General features: G+C 40.3%; 1 protein-coding gene across 5 annotated transcripts in view; it reads left to right on the top strand.

Annotated features, from left to right (window-relative positions):
• Positions 1 to 977: 977 nt before the first annotated feature.
• The window catches only part of RAD51 (RAD51 recombinase), a 36014-nt gene continuing 15376 nt past the window's right edge, over positions 978 to 21615 (top strand). The window contains exons 1-6 of one of the 5 annotated variants that reach the window (XM_033435790.2): positions 988 to 1325; positions 4922 to 5042; positions 5196 to 5298; positions 9220 to 9357; positions 17117 to 17234; positions 19165 to 19256. In XM_033435790.2, coding sequence (XP_033291681.1) covers positions 5212 to 5298; positions 9220 to 9357; positions 17117 to 17234; positions 19165 to 19256 — 435 coding nt within the window. In that variant the 5' untranslated portion in view covers positions 988 to 1325; positions 4922 to 5042; positions 5196 to 5211. Of the gene's footprint in view, positions 1671 to 4921; positions 5043 to 5195; positions 5299 to 9219; positions 9358 to 17116; positions 17235 to 19164; positions 19257 to 21615 lie in introns of all 5 variants that reach the window. The other 4 variants (XM_049706630.1, XM_033435791.2, XM_004273992.3 and 1 more) reach the window with 4 other exon arrangements.

The raw sequence follows: 21615 nt of genomic DNA, 5'->3' as shown, positions 1-21615 counted from the left end.
TTGCCTGAAATATTGCAAGAGCTTCCTAACAGTTTTTGTAGTCTTTACTCTCACTCTCCTGAAATCTATCCTTCAATGCCACAAGGTAACAGTGTGAGGATTAAATAAAAACTTTATGAATTTTAAAGCACTCCACAAATATAAAGTGGTGGGGAACAAAAAACAGGTCTAAGCACATGACTCATCAGGTTAAGAACTTTCAGTGATTTCCCCATTACCTAAAGAATAAAGGCCAAAGCTCTATAATGGTCTTAAGCCTCTTCATAGCCTGAAATAAACGTAATTTAACAGTCTCAGCACCTGTTACTGCACTTCTCCTGCCTCATCAGACAACAGTATTCCTTGACCACACTGTTAATTTCCATACCCATGCTGCTCTATCCGCTTTTAATGTTTTCATCTCCTCTTCTTCGCCCAGGAAACCCTACCCAACCTTTAAAACCGTAATCAACTTTTAACCACGATAAGATTTACATTCTCAAAATCAATGTCTCCTTCCTCTGGAGTCCCGCAAATCTCCAATAAAGTACCACAGCTTTACTAATATTTCAGTCCTTTCTTCCTCTCCTCCATTAGCTCTATGTTCCAGCCTCATCCATCTACTCGAGCGTCCTCAGCTCCACCACCTACAAGGGCCTAGAAAGCCCCTGGCTCCAGAATTTGACTGAGTTGGAGTTCAAAGCAACCTGAAGGGCCAAATACCCCAGTTTAGATGCTTAAGAAACAGATCAAGAGTTCCGAAAAGCCTAGATATCATCTACAGGTGGTGAGGAGCTAAAGCTGCGTCACCCTCCCGCGGTGCATATTGGGAGATGTAGTCTCGGACCGGCCCACTACCTCTTGGGAGTTGTAGTCCCCGATCTGGTAAAGGGAAGAAGGACGCAACTTCCAAATTTTGAATTAGTCGTAAGGGAGAAAAACAAGAGGGGAACCCAAAACATCCTGCGAAGTCAAGTTCTTTCGGCCTATCTCGGCCTCACGAGTAGCCGAAGTGGCGGGGAGACGGACCCGAGAAGGGCGGGGAGACGTTACGTTGACGCAGGCGTGGCCCTGCCCAATAGGATTTGGCGGGATTTCCGAAGGCGGCAGACGGAGTGGGCGCTGCCGCCTGAGACCGCGGCCTGAAGAGAGCTGAGACGCGCCCCAGGAGCGCAGTTAGGAGCTGAAAGTCGCCTGGGTTTCGTGCAGAAGGCCGGAGCAAGGGCGTAGAGAAGTGGGGTGCAGGTGAGGGGGTCTGCAGTCCGTCCGGGGTCGGGCGCGCGCGGGTCCGGCGGACTGTAGTCGGAACGCGCAGCCCGCCCGGGCGAGTTACGCTGCAGGCTGAGGTGAGTGTGAGGCGCAGACCTGGCCCCTTCCCACCGCGTAAGCCGGACCCGAACCCGTACCCGGACCCAGACTTGGGCCCCAGCTCCCTTAGCGGGCTTAGGGGCCCCTCCATGCCAAGTAAAAAACTCGGATATGGCGGGGCGGGGCGGAGCAGGGTTGTGCCCGGGCTAGTCCGACCCTCGGAGCTCATTGTGGCGAAAATAGAAGCGCATTCTAGAGCTGGGAGGAACCTTACTGGCCTTCACTTGCAACATCCACTTTATGGGCGTGGGCGAGGAAGCCCAAGATCCAGAGAGGTGTAGTGACTTAAAAGTCACAGCTCTTAAGCCAGAGCCGGATTTCTGGTGAGTGCCCTTTCCGTTACACAAAGTTTGGCTTACAGAGTTCCCAGCTCCAGTTGCCAGTAAGGTATTTGCGTTTTTTAATGCGGAAGACCGTTCAAGTGATGTCTAGGGAATGATCTCTAGTGAGATTTGTTGTTTTTTCTTAAACTTCTGAAGTGAAGTGTAGTATACAAATAGAAAAATGCACAGATCAAAAGTGTTTACAGCTCCATGAATCATTACAAAATGAATATATCTGTGTAATCACTCAGGTCAAGAAATAGAATGCTGTCAGCACCCAAGAAGCCTCCCTTGTGCCCCCTTCTCTAATACTTTCCCTTTTCCCCAGAGGTAACCACAGTGTTGACTACTAACACCATTGTCTAATTTGGCCGTTGTTGAATTTTGTATAAAGGAAGACTATATATTTGTGTCTGCCTTTGCTCAACATTTTGTCTGCAGGTTTGTAAATGTCTTTGCATTTAACAGTTCTTTCTTGTTCCTATGTTGTATTCCTTATTCATTATACCTGTGGCGGATATCGGGATTGTTTCTAGTTTTAACTTGTATGAGAAAGGCTGCTGAGAAAGAATATTCCTGCATACATTTTGGTGCACACGTGTATGCTTTTCACTGGGTTAATTTCACAGAGTAGTGAAATTCCTGGGTCATAGCATTTGCCTATCTTCACCTTCCATATTTAATACCAGTTTTCTAAAGTTGTCCAATTTACACTCAAACCAGCAGTGAACGAGTGTTTAGTTGTTCCACACGTTTGCTAATACTTAGTATTGTCGGTCTTTTAAATTTTAGCTATTACCTTGTTGGTTTGGGTTTTTTAATTATTTATTTATTTTTGGCTGTGTTGGGTCTGCGTTTCTGCACGAGGGCTTTCTCTAGTTGCAGCAAGCGGGGTGGGGGGGGCACTGTTCATCGCGGTGGGCAGGCCTCTCACTATCGCGGCCTCTCTTGTTGCGGAGCACAAGCTCCAGATGCGCAGGCTTAGTAGTTGTGGCTCACGGGCCTAGTTGCTCCGAGGCATGCGGGATCTTCCCAGACCAGGGCTCGAACCCGTCTCCCCTGTACTGGCAGGCAGACTCTGAACCACTGCGCCACCAGGGAAGCCCTACCTTGTGGTTTTAATTTTAATTTTCCTGATCATTAATGAAGTTGAGCATTTGTTGATATGTTTATTAGCCATTTGAGTATCTTCTGTTATGCAGTGCTTGTTCAGATCTCTTGCCTATTTTTCTATTGGGTTGTCTGTCTTGCTGATTTGAAGGAATTCTTTGTATATTCTGGTTACCAGTTATATATGTGGTAAATATTTTCTCCCCTCACTATCATTTGACTTCATTCTCACAGTGCTGTCTTTTGATGAATAGAAGTTCTAAATTTAAATACAGTCTAGTTTTTCAGTCTTTTGCTTTTTGGTTATTGCTATATGAATACAGTTCAAGCCATCTTTTTCATAAATTATGAAGGAAGACACTTAAATTTAAGCTGCATTCAGGTGATTCTGATATTTGGAATTATCATAAACTCACATTATGCTAAACATGCCATCTAAGAGCTACACCTGAACCAATCAAGAACAAATGGTTATCTTCTGTAAAGTCTCTAAGAATGGAGATTTCTTTTTTTTTTTTCCTGTTAATTTTATTTATTTATTTTTGGCTGCGTTCGGTCTTTGTTGCCGCGCACAGCCTTTCTCTAGTTGTGGCGAGCGGGGGCTACTCTTCATTGTAGTGTGTGGCCTTCTCACTGTGGTGGCTTCTCGTTGCGGAGCACGGGCTCTAGGTGCGCAGGCTTCAGTAGTTGTGGCATGCAGGCTCAGTAGTTGTGGCACACGTGCTTCGTTGCTCTGTGGCATGTGGGATCTTCCCAGACTAGGACTCGAACCCGTGTTCACTGCATTGGCAGGCGGATTCTTAACCACTGTGCCACCTGGGAAGCCCTTATCTGTTGTCTTTTTTTTTTTTTTTTTTTTTTTTTTGAGGTACACGGGCCTCTCACTGTTGTGGCCTCTCCATTGCGGAGCACAGGCTCCGGACGCGCAGGTTCAGTGGCCATGGCTCACGGGCCCAGCCTCTCCGCGGCATGTGGGATCTTCCCGGACCGGGGCACGAACCCATGTCCCCTGCATCGGCAGGCAGACTCTCAACCACTGTGCCACCGGGGAAGCCCATCTGTTGTCTTTTGAGTTAAACTTATCTTGCTTGTTAAATTGTCCAGATTTAAGTACATTTATTCTTGTGGCCATCAAAACTTGTTTGCTTTTACTAATACCTCATAATAGAAATCTTTTTGTTCTTCATTCTTTTCAACCTGAGCAGTCTTAACTCTATCAAAATAATCTGACTTTGGTATAGGCCTTATACTTATATGGAAGATTTCAAACTGAGCAAGGTAATTCCATGTTATTTATTCATTTGTGCATTCAGTGAGGTCTGGAATTCATTAAAATGGTGATCTTTATGGGACTTCCCTGGTGGTCCAGTGGTTAAGACTCCGCGATTTTAATGCAGGGAGTGCGGGTTCGATCCCTCATTGGGGAACTAAGATCCCACATGCCGCACAGCCCCCCCCGCCAAAAATGGTGATCTTTAAATTTCATACACTTCTATTAGAAGCAGACTGTGTGACTGCAAGCCGTCCTTGCCTAAGGTGGGGCTACTTCTCTCATCTCAGTCCATTGTTTCTCTATCAGGAATGGAGGCTTATGGCAATTATTCTGTACCTTTGTTTCACTCCTGTCCCACCACCCCAAAACCCTGCTTTCTGGAAGGGAACAATGGAGCTGAAACAGTTTAACCTTTCATCGATTTTTTTTTTTTTTTTTAAAGTAGAGTTCTGGAAAGTCTGCATTCACTTGCCAAATATTTACCAAACACCTAAGATGTATCTAAGATTTATCATGTATCATGAGGTGTATACAAATAAATGAGACTTGGCCCCTATCCTTAAGGAATATAAAGCAGGGGAACAGAGGGATATAGTTGATCTAGTTAAGCTGTTCGTCTCTTTTTTTTTTTTTAATTTTATTTTTTGGCTGCGTTGGGTCTTCGTTGCTGCACGTGGGCTTCTCTTGTGCGGAGCGCAGTCTTCTCTTGTTGCGGAGCACGGGCTCTAGGTGTGTGGCCTTCAGTAGTTGCGGCGCGTGGGCTCTAGGGCACCCAGGCTACAGTAGTTGTGGTGACAGACTTAGTTGCTCCACGGTGTGTGGGATGTTCCCGGACCAGGGATGGAACCCGTGTCCTCTGCATTGGCAGGCGGATTCTTAACCACTGCACCACCAGGGGAGTTCAAGCTGTTCTACTTTATAGAAGCAAGATAGTGCTGGCTCCTCCTAAAGTCTTTCTGATACAGCTATCTAGGTGGAAGGGAAGGCTGGTGAGAGATTTTTTTTCTTTTTCCTGCCATGGGTATGTCAGTGATTAAGCCAAAAGCCTAGCAAGTAATTCTTAAAGAGATTTATTGTAAAACTATGTTTGCAGCTCTGTACTTTCTCTAGTGTTCTTCCTGATGGCCATCTGTACTTTTCAGTATTGAACACTAAGTAATGGCTATGCAGATGCAGCTTGAAGCAAATGCAGATACTTCAGTGGAAGAAGAGAGCTTTGGCCCACAACCTATTTCTCGATTAGAGGTATGTGCTTGGTTGCTAATTTTAGAATTATAATGCTGGACAAGATTGTTCTACCTATTGGGAGAAATCACAACCTTTACGTAAACCATTGGTTTACTACCTAAGGTCAAAATCCAAATTAGAGTTTTCAGGAGGGTTGTCAAAGATTCTGTGGAAAGGCTTAAGACAGTTGCTAAACACATCTGGCCAGATCTCTTTTTTTGTCAAGAATTCTTCTACTACATTATCATTTTTCTTTCTTAGAGCTGTATGTCAGAAACTAAGAAGCCCTATGATCCCATGGTAGAGTCTCTGCTATTTGTACTAAGTATGAAATTACTGTCCAGGGAATTACAATGGCCTGGGCCAGCTATGCAGGAAGGGGAGAGGAACAATGTCTCTCCACTGACCTCGATCTGTGCTGAAGTTACTAGGAAGACAGCTGTCATAGGCAGAGAGAAGGGCTTGGGGTTACGTTGTGAGAGTTCAAGACTCTGCACAAGAACATCAAGCACCAGAGCTGGGGCCTTGCACTATTTCTGTGCATTGTACAGAGGCCCCAGAGTGAGTGCAGTTGACTTGGGCTGAAAGAAGCAGGATAAAAAGCTGAGAAAGCCTTCATTCTTCTGTCTCTTTATGCATATTCCTCCCGTTGCCCCCTAAGCTTCCACTCTCTGGAAGTTACTTAAACGGGTTTGTGATAAACATTGGAAAATTCAGAGTCATAACTTTTGGTTTCAGTGAGCATCCTTATACCCACACATATGTATTGCTTTTTGCTTAAATATTAATAACAGACAGGTTTCCATGGGCAGGTACTATTCTCTCCCCTCTCCCAAACCTTCCCTGACCCCCAGATACATACACATCCCCCTAATAATTCATGCTGTGCTAGAAGTCATGGTTTTGGTGGCTAATAAAAATCAAAGCTGACTTTGTATATAGGGAGAAAGAAGTGCCTTTGGGTGGTTTGTTTTTGAGAAGTGGTATATAAATCCCTGACCAAAAGTAGTTTTCTCCATCTTTACTATCAATTGTTAAAACAGAGCTTTCCAGTCATTGTGCTACAAAAAGCTTATGCTAAGATATGCTTCCCTTAGCTCTGGGGCAGTCTTAGCTGTTTATCCTAGCTTAGTGTAAAACATATTTTTTTATGTGTGCTTGATGTGGAAAACATTGGGAAATGTTTAAAGTGGGCTTTTAGGGCCCAGGGTCTCAAAGTTCATTTAGAATCCTAGTCATAAAAGGTTTAGAGTTACAGGTTTAATCCAATTCATGACAAGAGTCTATTTTAATATACATAGTGCTAGTTTAAAACTACTGGTTTTGCTCTCCAGAAAGTGAGCATAGAGGGAACCTACCTCAACATAATAAAGGCCATATATGACAAACCCACAGCAAACATCATTCTCAGTGGTGAAAAACTGAAAGCATTTCCTCTAAGATCAGGAACAAGACAAGGATGTCCACTCTTGCCACTATTATTCAACATAGTTTTGGAAGTCCTAGCCACGGCAGTCAGAGGAGAAAAAGAAATAAAAGGAATACAAATTGGAAAAGAAGAAGTAAAACTGTCACTGTTTGCAGGTGACATGATACTATACATAGAGAATCCTAAAGATGCCACCAGAAAACTACTAGAGCTAATCAATGAATTTGGTAAAGTTGCAGGATACAAAATTTATGCACAGAAGTCTCTTGCATTCCTATACACTAACAATGAAAGATTAGAAAGAGAAATTAAGGAAACAATCCCATTCACCATTGCAACACAAAGAATAAAATACCTAGGAATAAACCTACCTAAGGAGGTAAAAGACCTCTACTCAGAAAACTATAAGACACTGATGAAAGAAATCAAAGATGACACAAACAGATTGAGAGACATACCATGTTCTTGGATTGGAAGAATCAATATTGTGAAAATGACTATACTACCCAAAGTAATCTACAGATTCAATGCAATCCCTATCAAATTACCAATGACATTTTTTACAGAACTAGAACAAAAAAATCTTAAAATTTGTATGGAGACACAAAAGACCCCAAATAGCCAAAGCAGTCTTGAGGGAAAAAAACAGAGCTGGAAGAATCAGACTCCCTGACTTCAGACTATAATACAAAGCTACAGTAATCAAGACAATATGGTACTGGCACAAAAACAGAAATATAGATCAATGGAACAGGATAGAAAGCTCAGAGATGAACCCCTGCACCTATGGTCAACTAATCTGTGACAAACGAGGCAAGGATATACAGTGGAGGAAAGACGGTCTCTTCAATAAGTGGTGCTGGGAAAACTGGACAGCTACATGTAAAAGAATGAAATAAGAACACTCCCTAACACCATACACAAAAATAAACTCAAAATGGATTAGAGACCTAAATATAAGACGGGACAGTATAAAAAACTCTTAGAGGAAAACATAGGAAGAACACTCTGACATAAATCACAGCAAGATCTTTTTTGATCCACCTCCTAGAGTAATGGAAATAAAAACAACAAATGGGACCTCATGAAACTTAAAAGCTTTTGCAAAGCAAAAGAAGCTACAAACAAGATGAAAAGACAACCCTCAAAATGGGAGAAAATATTTGCAAACGAATCAACGGACAAAGGATTAATCTTTAAAATATATAAACAGCTCATGCAGCTCAATATTAAAAAAAAAAACAACCCAATCCAAAAATGGGCAGAAGACCTAAATAGACATTTCTCCAAAGAAGATATACAGATGGCCAAGAAGCACATGAAAAGCTGCTCAACATCACTAATTATTAGAAAAATGCAAATCAAAACTACAATGAGGTATCACCTCACACTGGTGAGAATAGGCATCATCAGAAAATCTACAAACAACAAATGCTGGAGAGGGTGTGGAGAAAAGGGAACCCTCTTGCATTGTTGGTGGGAATGTAAATTGATAAAGCCACTATGGAGAACAGTATGGAGGTTCCTTAAAAAAGTAAGAATAGAATTACCATATGACCCAGCAATCCCACTACTGGGCATATACCCAGAGAAAACCATAATTCAAAAAGACACATGCACCCCAAAGTTCATTGCAGCACTATTTACAATAGCCAGGTCATGGAAGCACCCTAAATGCCCATCGACAGATGAATGGATAAAGAAGATGTGGGGGCTTCCCTGGTGGTACAGTGGTTAGGAATCCGCCTGCCAATGCAGGGGACACGGATTCGAGCCCTGGTCCGGGAAGATCCCACATGCCACGGAGCAACTGAGCCCATGCATCACAACTGAGCCTGCCCTCTAGAGTCCACGAGCCACAACTACTGAGCCCGTGTGCCACAACTACTGAAGCCTGCGTGCCTAGAGCCCGTGCTCCACAACAAGAGAAGCCACTGCAATGAGGAGCCTGCGCACCACAACGAAGAGTAGCCTCCGCTCGCCGCAACCAGAGAAAAGCCCACGCACAGCAATGAAGACCCAATGCAGCCAAAGATAGAATTAAAAGAATTTTTTTTAATTTAAAAGGATGTGGTACATATATACAATGGAATATTACTCAGCCATAAAAAGGAATGAAATTGGGTCATTTGTAGAGACATGGATGGATCCTAGAGACTGTCATACAGGTGTAGAGAACAAACATGGACACCAAGGGGGGAAAGTGGTGGTGGTGGTGGGATGAATTGGGAGATTGGGATTGGCATATATACACTAATATGTATAAAATAGATAACTAATAAGAACCTGCTGTATAAAAAATAAATTCAAAAAAAACCCCACTGGTTTTGATAATGAATAGGTTGATAATTTGTTATTAAATGCCTCAAATTTTAGGTCATACTTTTCAAAGCTTTTGTGTATAATATCACAGTTAAAAAGAGCTCTGTGAAGTAGGTAGGACAAATAACCACATTAGACAGATGAGGGAATCGAAGCTTAAATTTATCCACAATTTTCTTCACTTGCAGCAATGTGGCATACATGCCAATGATGTGAAGAAATTGGAAGAAGCTGGATTCCATACTGTGGAGGCTGTTGCCTATGCACCAAAGAAGGAGCTAATAAATATTAAGGGGATTAGTGAAGCCAAAGCTGATAAAATTCTGGTAAGTACTGTTTGTGTGACCGAGGGAGGCAGTAGTGGTACGAAAGGGTGTACAGTGAAAGGCTGCGGTCTTCCTCCTTCCACCCCTCCTTTGTCACCCTCTTCCCCTTTCCAGAAGTGACTGCATTACCAGATGATTATCTTTGTATGTGCCTCCTTGCATAAATTGGGATTTTTCTTAGGGAATTGCAGTATCACAGGTTATGACATAAATATTGCTAAGTTGACTACCAGTTTGCACTCCCACCAGCAGTGAGTGGTATGTACCTTATAGTTCTGGATATTATGATTTCATGCCTTAGAAATACACTCATTAGTATGCAGCCACAAAAAATAGTTTCAAAGAATATCCGTTGACATAGGAAAATATTACTGATATAAGAAAGCAGGTTAACAAAACATGTTTGTGTGCATATATGTTTTTGTTTTTAAAAAATGTGTGTTTTTATATATGTATAGCACATACACTGGGGATAGATACACTAAAATATTAACATTGTTTCTGGATGGTGAGAATGTGAGCAGTTTTTATTTTTGCCTCAATTTTCTGAAGTTTCTACAGTTTCTATGATAAACATGTATTAATTTAAATAGAAAAGCTGCTTTTATTGCTTGAATATTAAAGTCATGTTAATTAGGCTCTCAGGGTGTATAATCTGTTAGTCAACTAGTCATAAGCAAGATTCTTTAATAATAAGGAAAAATGTGATTATGAATTATACGCTTGTTTTTTTTAACCTAAATAAATGACATAAAAGTGATTTCACTGGCTTAACCTAAATGAGGTAGTAACTTAATAACCCTTTATATTATATAGCACTTTAACTTTTTTAAACTTTTTTTTAATTGAATTTTTATTTTACATTGGCGTATAGTTGATTTACAGTGTTGTGTTTCAGGTGTACAGCTAAGTGATTCATATACATATATCCACTCTTTTTCATATTCTTTTTCCATATAGGTTATTATAGAATATCGAGTAGAGTTCCCTTATAGCACTTTAACTTTGAAATCCCATCCCTTTCATATATACAGTATTCTCACTTAGCCTTCATAATGACACTGGGAAAGACAGGACCAATATTATCTCTGTCTTACAGATAAGGAAACTTAGGCACAGTGATTCAATTATTTATCCAAAGTCATGCAGTTAATCACAGAACTAAGACTAGAATCCAATTATTTTCATCCTGATATACTGTGATCCTTTCTCATTTCCCTCCAAAGTCTTACAGCTACTATTCATTTTTCTTGCTTCATATATTCCTTTAGCATTCATACCCTGTGATTACATTTTATTTTATGCACTTATCCTTTGGTATTTACAGGCTATACCTTGGAGATAATAGCAGGTTAGGTTCCAGACCACCATAATAGAGCAAATATTGCAGTAAAGTGCCACGAATTTTGTTGTTTCCCAGTGCATATAAGTTGTGTTTATACTGTTCTGTAGTCATTAAGTATACAATAGTATTATGTCTACAAAAACAATGTACATACCTTAATTTAAAAATACTTCATTACTAGAAAATGCTAACCATCATCTGAGCCTTCAGTGATTTGTAGTCTTTTTGCTGGTGAGGGTCTTGCCTCCATGTCAGTGGCTGCTGACTGATCTGGGTGGTGGTTGCTGAAGGCTGGGGGGGCTGCAGCAGTTTCTTAAAACAAGACAACAGTGAAGTTTGCCACGTAGATTGACTCTTCCTTTCATGAACGATTTCTCTGTAATATGCAGTGCTATTTGATAGCATTTTACCCACGTAGAAATTTTTCCAAAATTGGTAATCAATCCTCTCAGACCCTGGCACTGCTTTATCAACCAAGTTTATGTCATGTTCTAAATCTTTTGTTGTCGTTTCACCAGGGTCTTCACAGCATCTTTACCAGGAGTAGATTCTATCTTAAGAAACCTCTCTTTGTTTATCCATAAGAAGAAACTCCTCATCCATGAAAGTTTTATCATGACACTGCAGCATTTCAGCCACACCTTCAAGCTCTACTTCTCATTCTTTTGTTACCGACCAGGGTTCTTGGCCTTCTTAATCAATGGAAATTGATCAGAGGCCAGACAAGAAATTCAGGCAAGGCTTTATTGGGGCCCCTGCTGCAGCAGGGGGGAGCGAGAACAAACAACAGGCTCCTTTGCTTGCTCGCTCCCTGAGTGGGGGTGAGCTTGTTCTTTACGTGGGGTGAGGGTAGGGGTGTGTCCAGGCGTCTGGCTGGAGGGGTGGCTTAGGTGGTTTGCCCATCCCTTAGTCCGTGTTTCGTGTAGGGCGCATGGCAGTACCTTCCTTTTGCTCCAGGCTCTTCAAAAGTGACAGTTGGGTTTTTTGGTCTCTTTGTATGTTTTGTCCATAATTTGCCCTAATTGCGCATGCAGACAGTTATTTTTTGTCCCATACAGTTTCTTTGTATTTTGTTGCTCAAGGAGAGGTGTGTCCAGGTGCAAGCATTGCAGCACTGCAGCAAAGGGTCCCAGGTCCCAGCCTGTCTCACTTGTTTTTTCCACCACATCTGTATTTACTTCCTCTGTTGAAGTCTTGAACCTGTTAGAGTCACCATGAGGGTAAGAATCAACTTCTTCGAGACTTCTGTTTAATGATATTTTGATCTTTTCCCATGAACCACGAATGTTGTTGTTTATATATATACTTTTTTTTTAAACGAATGTTCATAATGGCATCTAGAATAGTGAATCCTTTTCAAAAGGTTTTCAGCTGACTGCCCAGATCCATCAGAGGAATCACTATCTATGGCTACTATAGCCTTACAAGGTGTATTTCTTAAATAGTAAGACTTGAAAGGTGAAATTACTCCTTGATCCGCAGGGTGCAGAATGAATGTTGTGTTAGCAGGCATGAAAACAACATTAAATCTCATTGTACATCTCCATCAGAGCTCTTGGGTGACCTGGTACATTGTCAATGAGCAATAAAATTTGAAAGGAATCTTTTTTCTAAGCAGTAGGTCTCAAAGTGGGTTTAAGATATTCAGTAAACCATGTTGTAAACCGATGTGCCATCATCCAGACTTTGTCATTGCATTTATAGAGCACAAGCAGAATATATTTAGCATAATTCTTAAGGGCCCTAGGATTTTCAGAATGGTAAATGAACATTGGCTTCAACTTAAAGTCACCAGTGGCATTAGCCCCTAAAATGAGAGTCAGCTGGTCCATTGAAACTTTGAAGCCAGGCATTGACTTCTCTTCTGTAGCTATGAAAGTCCTCAATGGCTTCTTCTAATATAAGACCATTTCGTCTACATTGAAAGTCTGTTGTTTAGGGTAGCCAGATTCATTCATTATCTTAGCTAGATCTTGTGGATAACTTGCTGCAGCTTCTACATCAGCACTTGCTGCTTCACCTTGCTCTTGAATGTTATGGAGATGGCTTCTTTCCTTAAACCTTATGAACCAACCTCTGCTAGCTTCACACTTCTCTTCTGCGGCTTCCTCACCTCCCTCAGCCTTCACTGAGTTGAAGAGAGTAGGGCCTTGCTCTGGATTAGGCTTTGGCTAAAGGGAATGTTGTGGCTGTTTTGATCTTCTACCCAAACTACTAAAAATTTTTCCATGTCAGCAGTAACGCTGTTTCTCTTTCTTACCATTCATGTGTTCACTGGAGTAGCACTTTTAATTTCCTGCAAGAACTTCCTTTGCATTCACAACTTGGCTAACAGTTTGGCACAAGATGCCTCGCTTTCGGCCTATTTCAGCTTTCGACATGCCTTCCTCACCAAGCTTAATCATTTCTAGTTTTTTATTTAAAGTGAGAGATGTGCAACGTCACTCCTTTCCTCCTCTAACTTCACTTAGAGGCCACTGTAGGGTTATTAATTGGCCTAATTTCAATATTGTTGTGTCTCAAGGAATAGGGAGGCCTGAGGAGAGGGAGAGATGGGGGAATTGCCAGTGGGTGGAGCAGTCAGAACACACAAAACATTTATCAATTAAGTTCAGTCTTATATAGGCGTGGTTTTTGGCAGCCCAAAACAATTATAGTAACATCAAAGACCACTGACCACAGATCACCATTACAAATGTAATATGTAATAATAATTGTAATAAATGTAATAATAATGAAAAAGTTTGAAACACTGTGAGAATTACCAAAATGTGACACAGAGACATGAAGAGAGCAAATGCTTTTGGAAAAATGGTGCATATAGACTTGCTCAACACAGGGTTGCCACAAACCTTCAATTTGTAAAACGCAGTATCTGTGAAGCACAATAAAATGAAGGGCAATAAAATGAAGTACGCTTGTATGTTGTTACAGAGTTTATCTTTACTCTTGGAGTTTTCTGTAGTGCAAAGCAAGTATTTAATTTATAAAATTATATATTTATAGTTTGTGTTGACTATTGTTATACAGAATTTTCTATGAAAAATAATCTTCACACGCTAAAGAATCTTCAAAAAATGCATCCTACAGCTTCAGTACATGTAGTTCTGCCACATAACCTAGTCAGATGGACAATATCTGAGGTTTATTTAATATCTCATATAATAATATATATACAACCCAGTAAATTCTGTTTTATTGTGTATTATACTAAGAGCTTTGATTTTTTTTTTTTTTTTTTTTGTGGTACGCGGGCCTCTCACTGCTGTGGCCTCTCCCGTTGCGGAGCACAGGCTCCGGACGCGCAGGCTCAGCGGCCATGGCTTACGGGCCCAGCCACTCCGCGGCATGTGGGATCTTCCCGTACCGGGGCACGAACCCGTGTCCCCTGCATCTGCAGGTGGACTCTCAACCACTGCACCACCAGGGAAGCCCTGAGCTTTGAATTTTTAAGCACTGTTATTTTATAGTATTAATTCAGTGGGCTCAAAAATTATAAGTAATTCTTAATTTAAACCCTTAAAGATGTTGCCATCCATGAAGTATGAAGTTGTCATTTATTGGATTGCTCAAATAAATAAATTTGTTGAAGTGGTAACTTAATTGAATAAGTAAGAATTCTGAATACCTAATACCTCTTTGAAAGATTGTGATATTAAGCCAGTAGGTGTCCCTAAAGTCTATATGTTGTTGATTTCTGCGCATCTGTTTTTGTGACTGAACAGATCCTGACCTTTGCTTATGCCTTGTCAGACATAAAAAACTCCTTGTCAGACATTGAAAACTCCTACAGATTTAAGACAGATGAAAGCAAGCTTATATAAACAAAATAATAGAAGTCAAGTTCTGCCAGATTAGGCAGTTGGCATGGTTTTTACTTCAAATTTCACTTTGGTTATAATCTGTTCCTTTAAGAGCTCATAGACTAGAAAATGTCGAGCTTAAAATGACAAGAAGGGAAAACATCTCCTATGAGTTTGGTTTTTTTCCTTCACATTTTTGATTAAAATTTTTGAACTTACTGGGAAGTTGAAAGAATGTTACAATGAACACTTATTTATCCACCACCTAGACACTGCTATTAACATTTTAATATACTTATTTATCTCTCTATCCAGCCATCAGTCCATCTGGGATTTTTTTTATGCTTTTCGAAGACAGTTGTAGATGTCAGTACACTTCCCCCTAAATATTTTAGCATATATTAACTAGAGTTAAATATTGGTTTATCGTTCTTATCCCCTCTCTTTAGTATTTTTATTTTCTAATTTTCATTCTTCCTGAAGATTAGTAAAAGTTATAGGAATAAAGAAGGAAAGAAAATTCTCAAAGAAATAATACAAGATTTCCCAGAGCTAAAGGGAAGCAGAAGTCTAAGGCCCCACAGAGTGTCAAAGATGTACACCTAGACTCCTCAGTGTGAAATTTTCAGTATACCAATTATAAGGAGAAGATTCTGAAAGATTTCAGAGAGAAAAATGTAAGTGACCTCTAAAGGAACAAAAATCAAAAAGATAGCACATTTCTTATTAGAAATCTGGATGGTAGAAGCTAGTAGAGTAGTGCCTTCAAAATTCTGAGGGTCAATAATTTTAAACCTAGAATTCTATTTGTAGCAATATTATTCACCCAGTGTTAGAGCAGAATACAACATTTTCAGAAATACAAGAATTCAGAACATTTTTCTCTCGTCCTATTCTTTCTTAGGAAGTTACTTGAGGATATACTTTACTAAAATGAGGGCAGGAAACATAGGATCTAGGTTGGAGAGACTCCAACTCAAATAGTCGGTGAAGGAAAGCCCAGGACAGTAGATAGCCTGGAGAGCAGATAGCCCCATTTGCAGAAGAAAAGGATACCTTCAGGGGGGAAAAGGATTAGCAGAATACATAGTAAGATTGAGAGGTTGAAAAATTTGAGAAATGATAAAGTCAGAGAGTACTAGAGAAAGATATTCCTCAGATATAAAATCAAGGTAAAATGGAGCATGATTTTGAAACTAGCGGCATATAAAAAAGAATTCATTTGAATTTGACAGAAACCTTTGAGAGACATCGGTTGTTAACATTGGAAGCTTAGTGAAAGAATTGTATTTCTAGCACACCATTTGGTTCTGCAATAACTATAATATAAACATTGTAAGGAGTTTTCAAGTGAAGTATTAAGCATATAGAGAAGTTTAGAGAATAATGCAAACCCACGATTCAGCTATTTATTGGTTTTCTCCCTTTGTGGAAAGTTTTTAAATTACAGGTTTAATCTCTACTTGCTATAGATCTATCCAGATTTTCTCCTCCCTCCCTCCCTCCCTCCCTCCCTCCCTCCCTCCCTTCCTTCCTTCCAACTCAAACAATTTATTTTACTGAATTTAGATTCAAGCTCAGCTAATTATTTGGGGCCTGGACTTGGATTCTTTTTCTACTTAAGTGAGTTTTGATAGTTTGTGTCTTTCTAGGGATTTCTGTATTTCTTATAAGTTATCTGTTGGCATATATTTATTTTTGTAATGTTGGTAGTAATGTCCCCTCTTTCATTTCTGATTTTAGTGATTTGAGTCTTTTTAAATCAATTTTGCTTATTTTTTCAAGGAACCAACTTCAGGTTTCGATGATTTTTCTCTATTGTATTTCTATTCTCTATTTTACTAGTTTCTACTCAAATTTTATCTTCTTCCTTCTTGCTTTATGTTTAGTTTGCTCTTTCTTCAGTAACTTAAGGTGGGAAGGTTACGTTATTGATTTAAGATCTCTCTAATATAGGCATTTACAGCTATAAATCTCCCTTTAAGCACTGCTTTTGCTGCATCCCATACGTTTTGGTATGTTTTGTTTTCATTTTCATTCATCTCAATGAATTTACTAAATTCCCTTGTGATTTCTTTGATTCATTGGTTATTTAGGAATGTAATGTTTAATTTCCATGTATTTGTGAATGCATTTATTTATTATTTTTTATAAATTTATTTATTTATTTTTGGCTGCATTGGGTCTTCGTTGCTGTGCACAGCCCTCCTCTAGTTGCGGCAAGCGGGGGCTACTCTTCATTGTAGTGCGTGGGCTTCTCATTGCAGTGGCTCCTCTTGTTGTGGAGCATGGGCTCTAGTCACCCGGGCTTCAGCAGTTGTGGCTCGTAGGCTCAGTAGTTGTGGCTTGCAGGCTCTAGAGCGCAGGCTCAGTAGTTGTGGCGCACAGGCTTAGTTGCTCCACAGCATGTGGGATCTTCCCAGATCAGGACTTGAACCCGTGTCCCCTGCATTGGCAGGCGGATCCTTAACCACTGCACCACCAGAGAAGCCTGATAACTTTTTAAAGAGAGATCATTCTGGAAATTTTGTTAGATGTTATCTCTTCCCACTGTATGCCTGGTTTTTACTAAGCGTATTTCATCGATTTGGCATTTCTTATTTTTCCCCAGACTGAGGCAGCTAAATTAGTTCCAATGGGTTTCACCACTGCAACTGAGTTCCACCAAAGGCGGTCTGAGATCATACAGATTACTACCGGCTCCAAAGAGCTTGACAAACTACTTCAAGGTATAGTAATCCCTTATCCTGTGCTGTGAACTGCGGTTAGCAAAGCATCCAGGTTATAGAATATAACTAAATAAAATATTTGGGTCGGGTTTATGTGTTAGATAGAATTAAGAAATAAAGAGAAGTATTCACATTGAAGAAGGAAGACTGCTGGAGGGTGGTACTTGACTTAAAAAATACTAAAATTATCTGCCAATTAAATAATTTAATCTCCATTTAATATTACATTCTGAGAGTAAGCTCCCTCTGCCTAAAGAATAATTATAACCTTTTATCTACCACAAGGTAGAAAATCTGATGACTGGTTAAAACACTCCATGCTTGAATACTACTTTGTAGTATCAATACATTGTAGTGCACACTAATCTTCAGGACTTTATGGAAAGCTGTAAAGGTTTTGAACTTTTGAAAGCACTGCTGTCTTAAATTTTTGCAGAGTTAGATTTGGTCCTTGTTGCTTCCCCAAATATTCGATCATTCAAGTTTCCTTTTTTTTTTAGGGCACAAAATAGCATGGGTTCAGGAATCACACTCAAATTTGAGCATTTGCTTTCTCTCCTGTTCCCCGCTCAGCATTTACTGGCTGTATTACATGGTGCAGACTACTTATTGTGGTCTACGCCTCGGTTTTCTTATGTTCATAATGAGGACAAAAAGACTTCCTACTGGGAATTCCCTGGTGGCGCAGTGGTTAAGAATCCGCCTGCCAATGCAGCAGACATGGGTTCAAACCCTGGTCCAGGAAGATCCCACATGCCGCGGAGCAACTAAGCCCATGGGCCACAACTACTGAGCCTGCGCTCTAGAGCCCACGAGCCACAACTACTGAGCCCACACGCCTAGATCCCGTGCTCCACAACAAGAGAAGCCACTGCAATGAGAAGCCCGTGCACCACGACGAAGAGTAGCTCCCGCTCACCACAACTAGAGAAAGCCCGTGCGTAGCAACGAAGACCCAATACAGCCATAAATAAATAAATTTATTAAAAAAAAGACTTCCTACCTTATAAGTTATTGGAATTAAATGAATTGATATATATATAAATACATAGCACAATGCCAGATACACAAGAGACATTTGGTAAACATTAGATATTATTTATAATTTATTTTTTGAAATGACTGCTTATTGACTTGTGATGGCATAGTTCTGTATATTGATTTGTGGTGATAGTGAAATGAAGCTACAGATGTGATAAAATTGCATAGAACTACACACACACAAATGAGTGCATATATACCTGGAGAAATCTGAATAAGCTCTGTGGATTGTATCCATATCAGTTTTCTGATATTGATACTGTATTATAGTTATGTAAAACGTTAACATTGAGGGAGGCTGGGTGAAGAATTCACAGGCCCTCTCTGTACATTTCTTTGAAATTTTCTATGAATCTAGAATTATTCCAAAATAAAAAGTATTTTTAAAATTACTGCTTGTTGAGAATTGGGGTTCTAAATTATGTAAACATCTTTCTGATGAGCTTCTAGGACATTTCTTTTTTTTATAAATATAAGTTTATTTATTTTTGGCCACATTGGGTCTTCATTGCTGCGTGTGGGCTTTCTCTAGTTGCAGTGAGTGGGGGCTACTCTTCATTGCAGTACGTGGGCTTCTCATTGTGGTGGCTTCTCGTTGCAGAGTATCCGCTCTAGGCACATGGGTTTCAGTAGTTGTGGCACACAGCCTCAGTAGTTGTGGCTTGTGGGCTCTAGAGTGCAGGTTTAGTAGTTGTGGTGCACGGGCTTAGTTGCTCTGCAGCGTGTGGGATCTTCCCGGACCAGGGATCAAACCCATGTCCCCTGCACTGGCAGGTGGATTCTTGACCATTGCGCCACCAGGAAAGTGTTCCCCTAGGACATTTCTATGACTATTGTTTCTAAATATTTGTATTGTGCTAAGAGGTGTTTCTTATTGCTCTTCTATTAGGAGGAATTGAGACTGGATCCATCACAGAGATGTTTGGAGAATTCCGAACTGGGAAGACCCAGATCTGTCATACGTTGGCTGTAACATGCCAGGTGAGCTGTTGGGGCTCTAATCAGATCAGCAAGAATGTGTTGATTCCTGTTATTAGCAAGCATCTGTTAGCATGGGCAAAAAATGCACTTTCACTGTTTTCAGGAATGCTATAGCTAGGGGAACTTCCCGGGCCACCCAGTGGTTAAGACTCTGTGCTTCCACTGCAAGGTTCAATTCCTGGTTGGGGAACTAAGATCCTGCATGCCACGTGGCTCGGCCAAAAAAGAAAAAAAAAAAAGAATACTATAGCTAGTTAGAAGATAGACTGCTACTGCAAAACTTCCACAGCGTAGAAACTTTCAGATTATTAATTTCACATACTTTCTTACCAACCACTAGGCCTCCCCTGGCTTCACCTGCCTTCTTCACCAGTTTATATTGTATGATTCATCATTAAATGATTCTTCATTAAAGTCATTCCTTTACAGATACCCTCAGATTTACATCCCCCATCTGAAGAGATGCCATTCCTAGATAAACCCTATCTGTCTTTTCAGTGCCTGTTCCCAAGTAGCTGATCATACTGGAGAAAAATCCTAACATAAAGGTGATTGGCATTACTTTAAATTCAAGATGACAGACTTTAAGTTAACATTTGATACTGCTTGGCAGGCCTACTGAATTTCTCCTCTGAAAAAGGTTGAATTCAGGCAGACTTTTTCCCACTCAGTAGGACAGTTATCTCATACTTTGTCCTTTCTTCTCAAACCTTCATGCTTCTCTTCAACCCTCATTCTTAGCCAAATGACCTAACCTGTTCTTCACATCAAAACTACAAAACCCACCTACCTTTTTTTAAAAATTGATTTTATGAAGTATAGTTGATTTACAATGTTTTGTTAATTTCTGCTGTATAGCAAAGTGATTCAGTTATACTAATATATACATTCTTTTTCATATTCTTTTCCATTATGGTTTATCACAAGATATTCTTTTTTTAAATATTTATTTATTAATTTTTATTTTCTTTTTCTTTTTTTCTTTTTGGCTGTGTCAGGTCTTAGTTGCGGCACACGGGATCTCTTCATTGAGGCATGCGGGATCTTTCGTTTCGGCGCATGGGCTCCAGGGCGCACATGGGTTCTGTAGTTTGTGGCACATGGGCTCTCTCATTGAGGCACACCAGCTCAGTAGTTGTGGCAGGCGGGCTTAGTTGCCCCGCGGCATGTGGGATCTTAGTTTCCTGACCAGGGATCGAACCCATGTCCCCTTCATTGGAAGGTGGATTCTTTACCACTGGGCCACCAGGGAAGTCCCTATCACAGGGTACTGAATGTAGTTCCCTGTGCTATACAATAGGACCTTGTTGTTTATCCATTCTATATATAATAGCTTGCATCTGCTAATCCTAAACTCCCAATCCATCTCCCCCGCCACCCCTCCATCACCCCCCACCTCCAGCAACCAGAAGTTGGTTCTCTATGTCTTTGAGTCTATTTCTGTTTCGTAGATAGGTTCATTTGTGTCATATTTTAGGTTCCACATGTAAGTGATATCATATGGTATGTCTTTCTCTTTCTGACTTATTTCACTTAGTATGATAATCTCCAGGTCCATCCATATTGCTACAAATGACAATAAAAAATACCCCTCAGCCCAACAATGTATTACTTTGGTAAACTCTAAAAAGGATTTCGGAGAGACAGTTTTATGGAAAGATGAGTTCAAAATTAGAGGTGATGGGTTTGAGATGTTTTGAACAAAATGGTATTACAGATCTTCCTTGATATACGATGAGGTAACATCCTGATAAGCCCATCGTAAGTTGAAAGTCATAGGTCACAAATGCATTTAATACACCTAACCTACTGAACATTGTAACTTAGCCCAGCCTACCTTAAACATGCTCAGAGCACTTACATAAGCCTACAGTTGGGCAAAATCATCTAATACAAAGCCTATTTTTTTTATAAAGTATTGAATATCTCATATGTAGTTTATTGAATACTACACTGAAAGTGAAAAACAGAATGGTTGTAAGTGTACCAGCTGTTTACCCTTTGGCTCAGGCAGCTGACTGGGAGCACGGCACACTGCTGCTGCCCAGCATCATGAAAGTATCGTACAGCATATTGCTAGCCTGGGAAAAGATGGAAATTTAAATTTTGAAGTATGGTTTCTACTGAATTTGTATCACTGTTGCACCATGGTAAAGTTGAAAGATTGTAAGTCGAGCCATAGTTAAGTTGGGGACTATCTGTATTTGAATCTAGATAGATTATACTCACTTCTCCCATGGGCAAACTTACTGATGGAGTTGGAGAATAACTGAAAGGAAATCTGCCTCCTTTTAGTTTTTTTTTTTGGTTTTTTTTTGTGTGTGTGTGGTATGCGGGCCTCTCACTGTTGGGGCCTCTC

This window comes from Orcinus orca, chromosome 2 (assembly GCF_937001465.1).
Source record: "Orcinus orca chromosome 2, mOrcOrc1.1, whole genome shotgun sequence".
Classification (NCBI taxonomy): domain Eukaryota; kingdom Metazoa; phylum Chordata; class Mammalia; order Artiodactyla; family Delphinidae; genus Orcinus; species Orcinus orca.
This window is presented reverse-complemented; position numbering and strand designations above follow the sequence as displayed.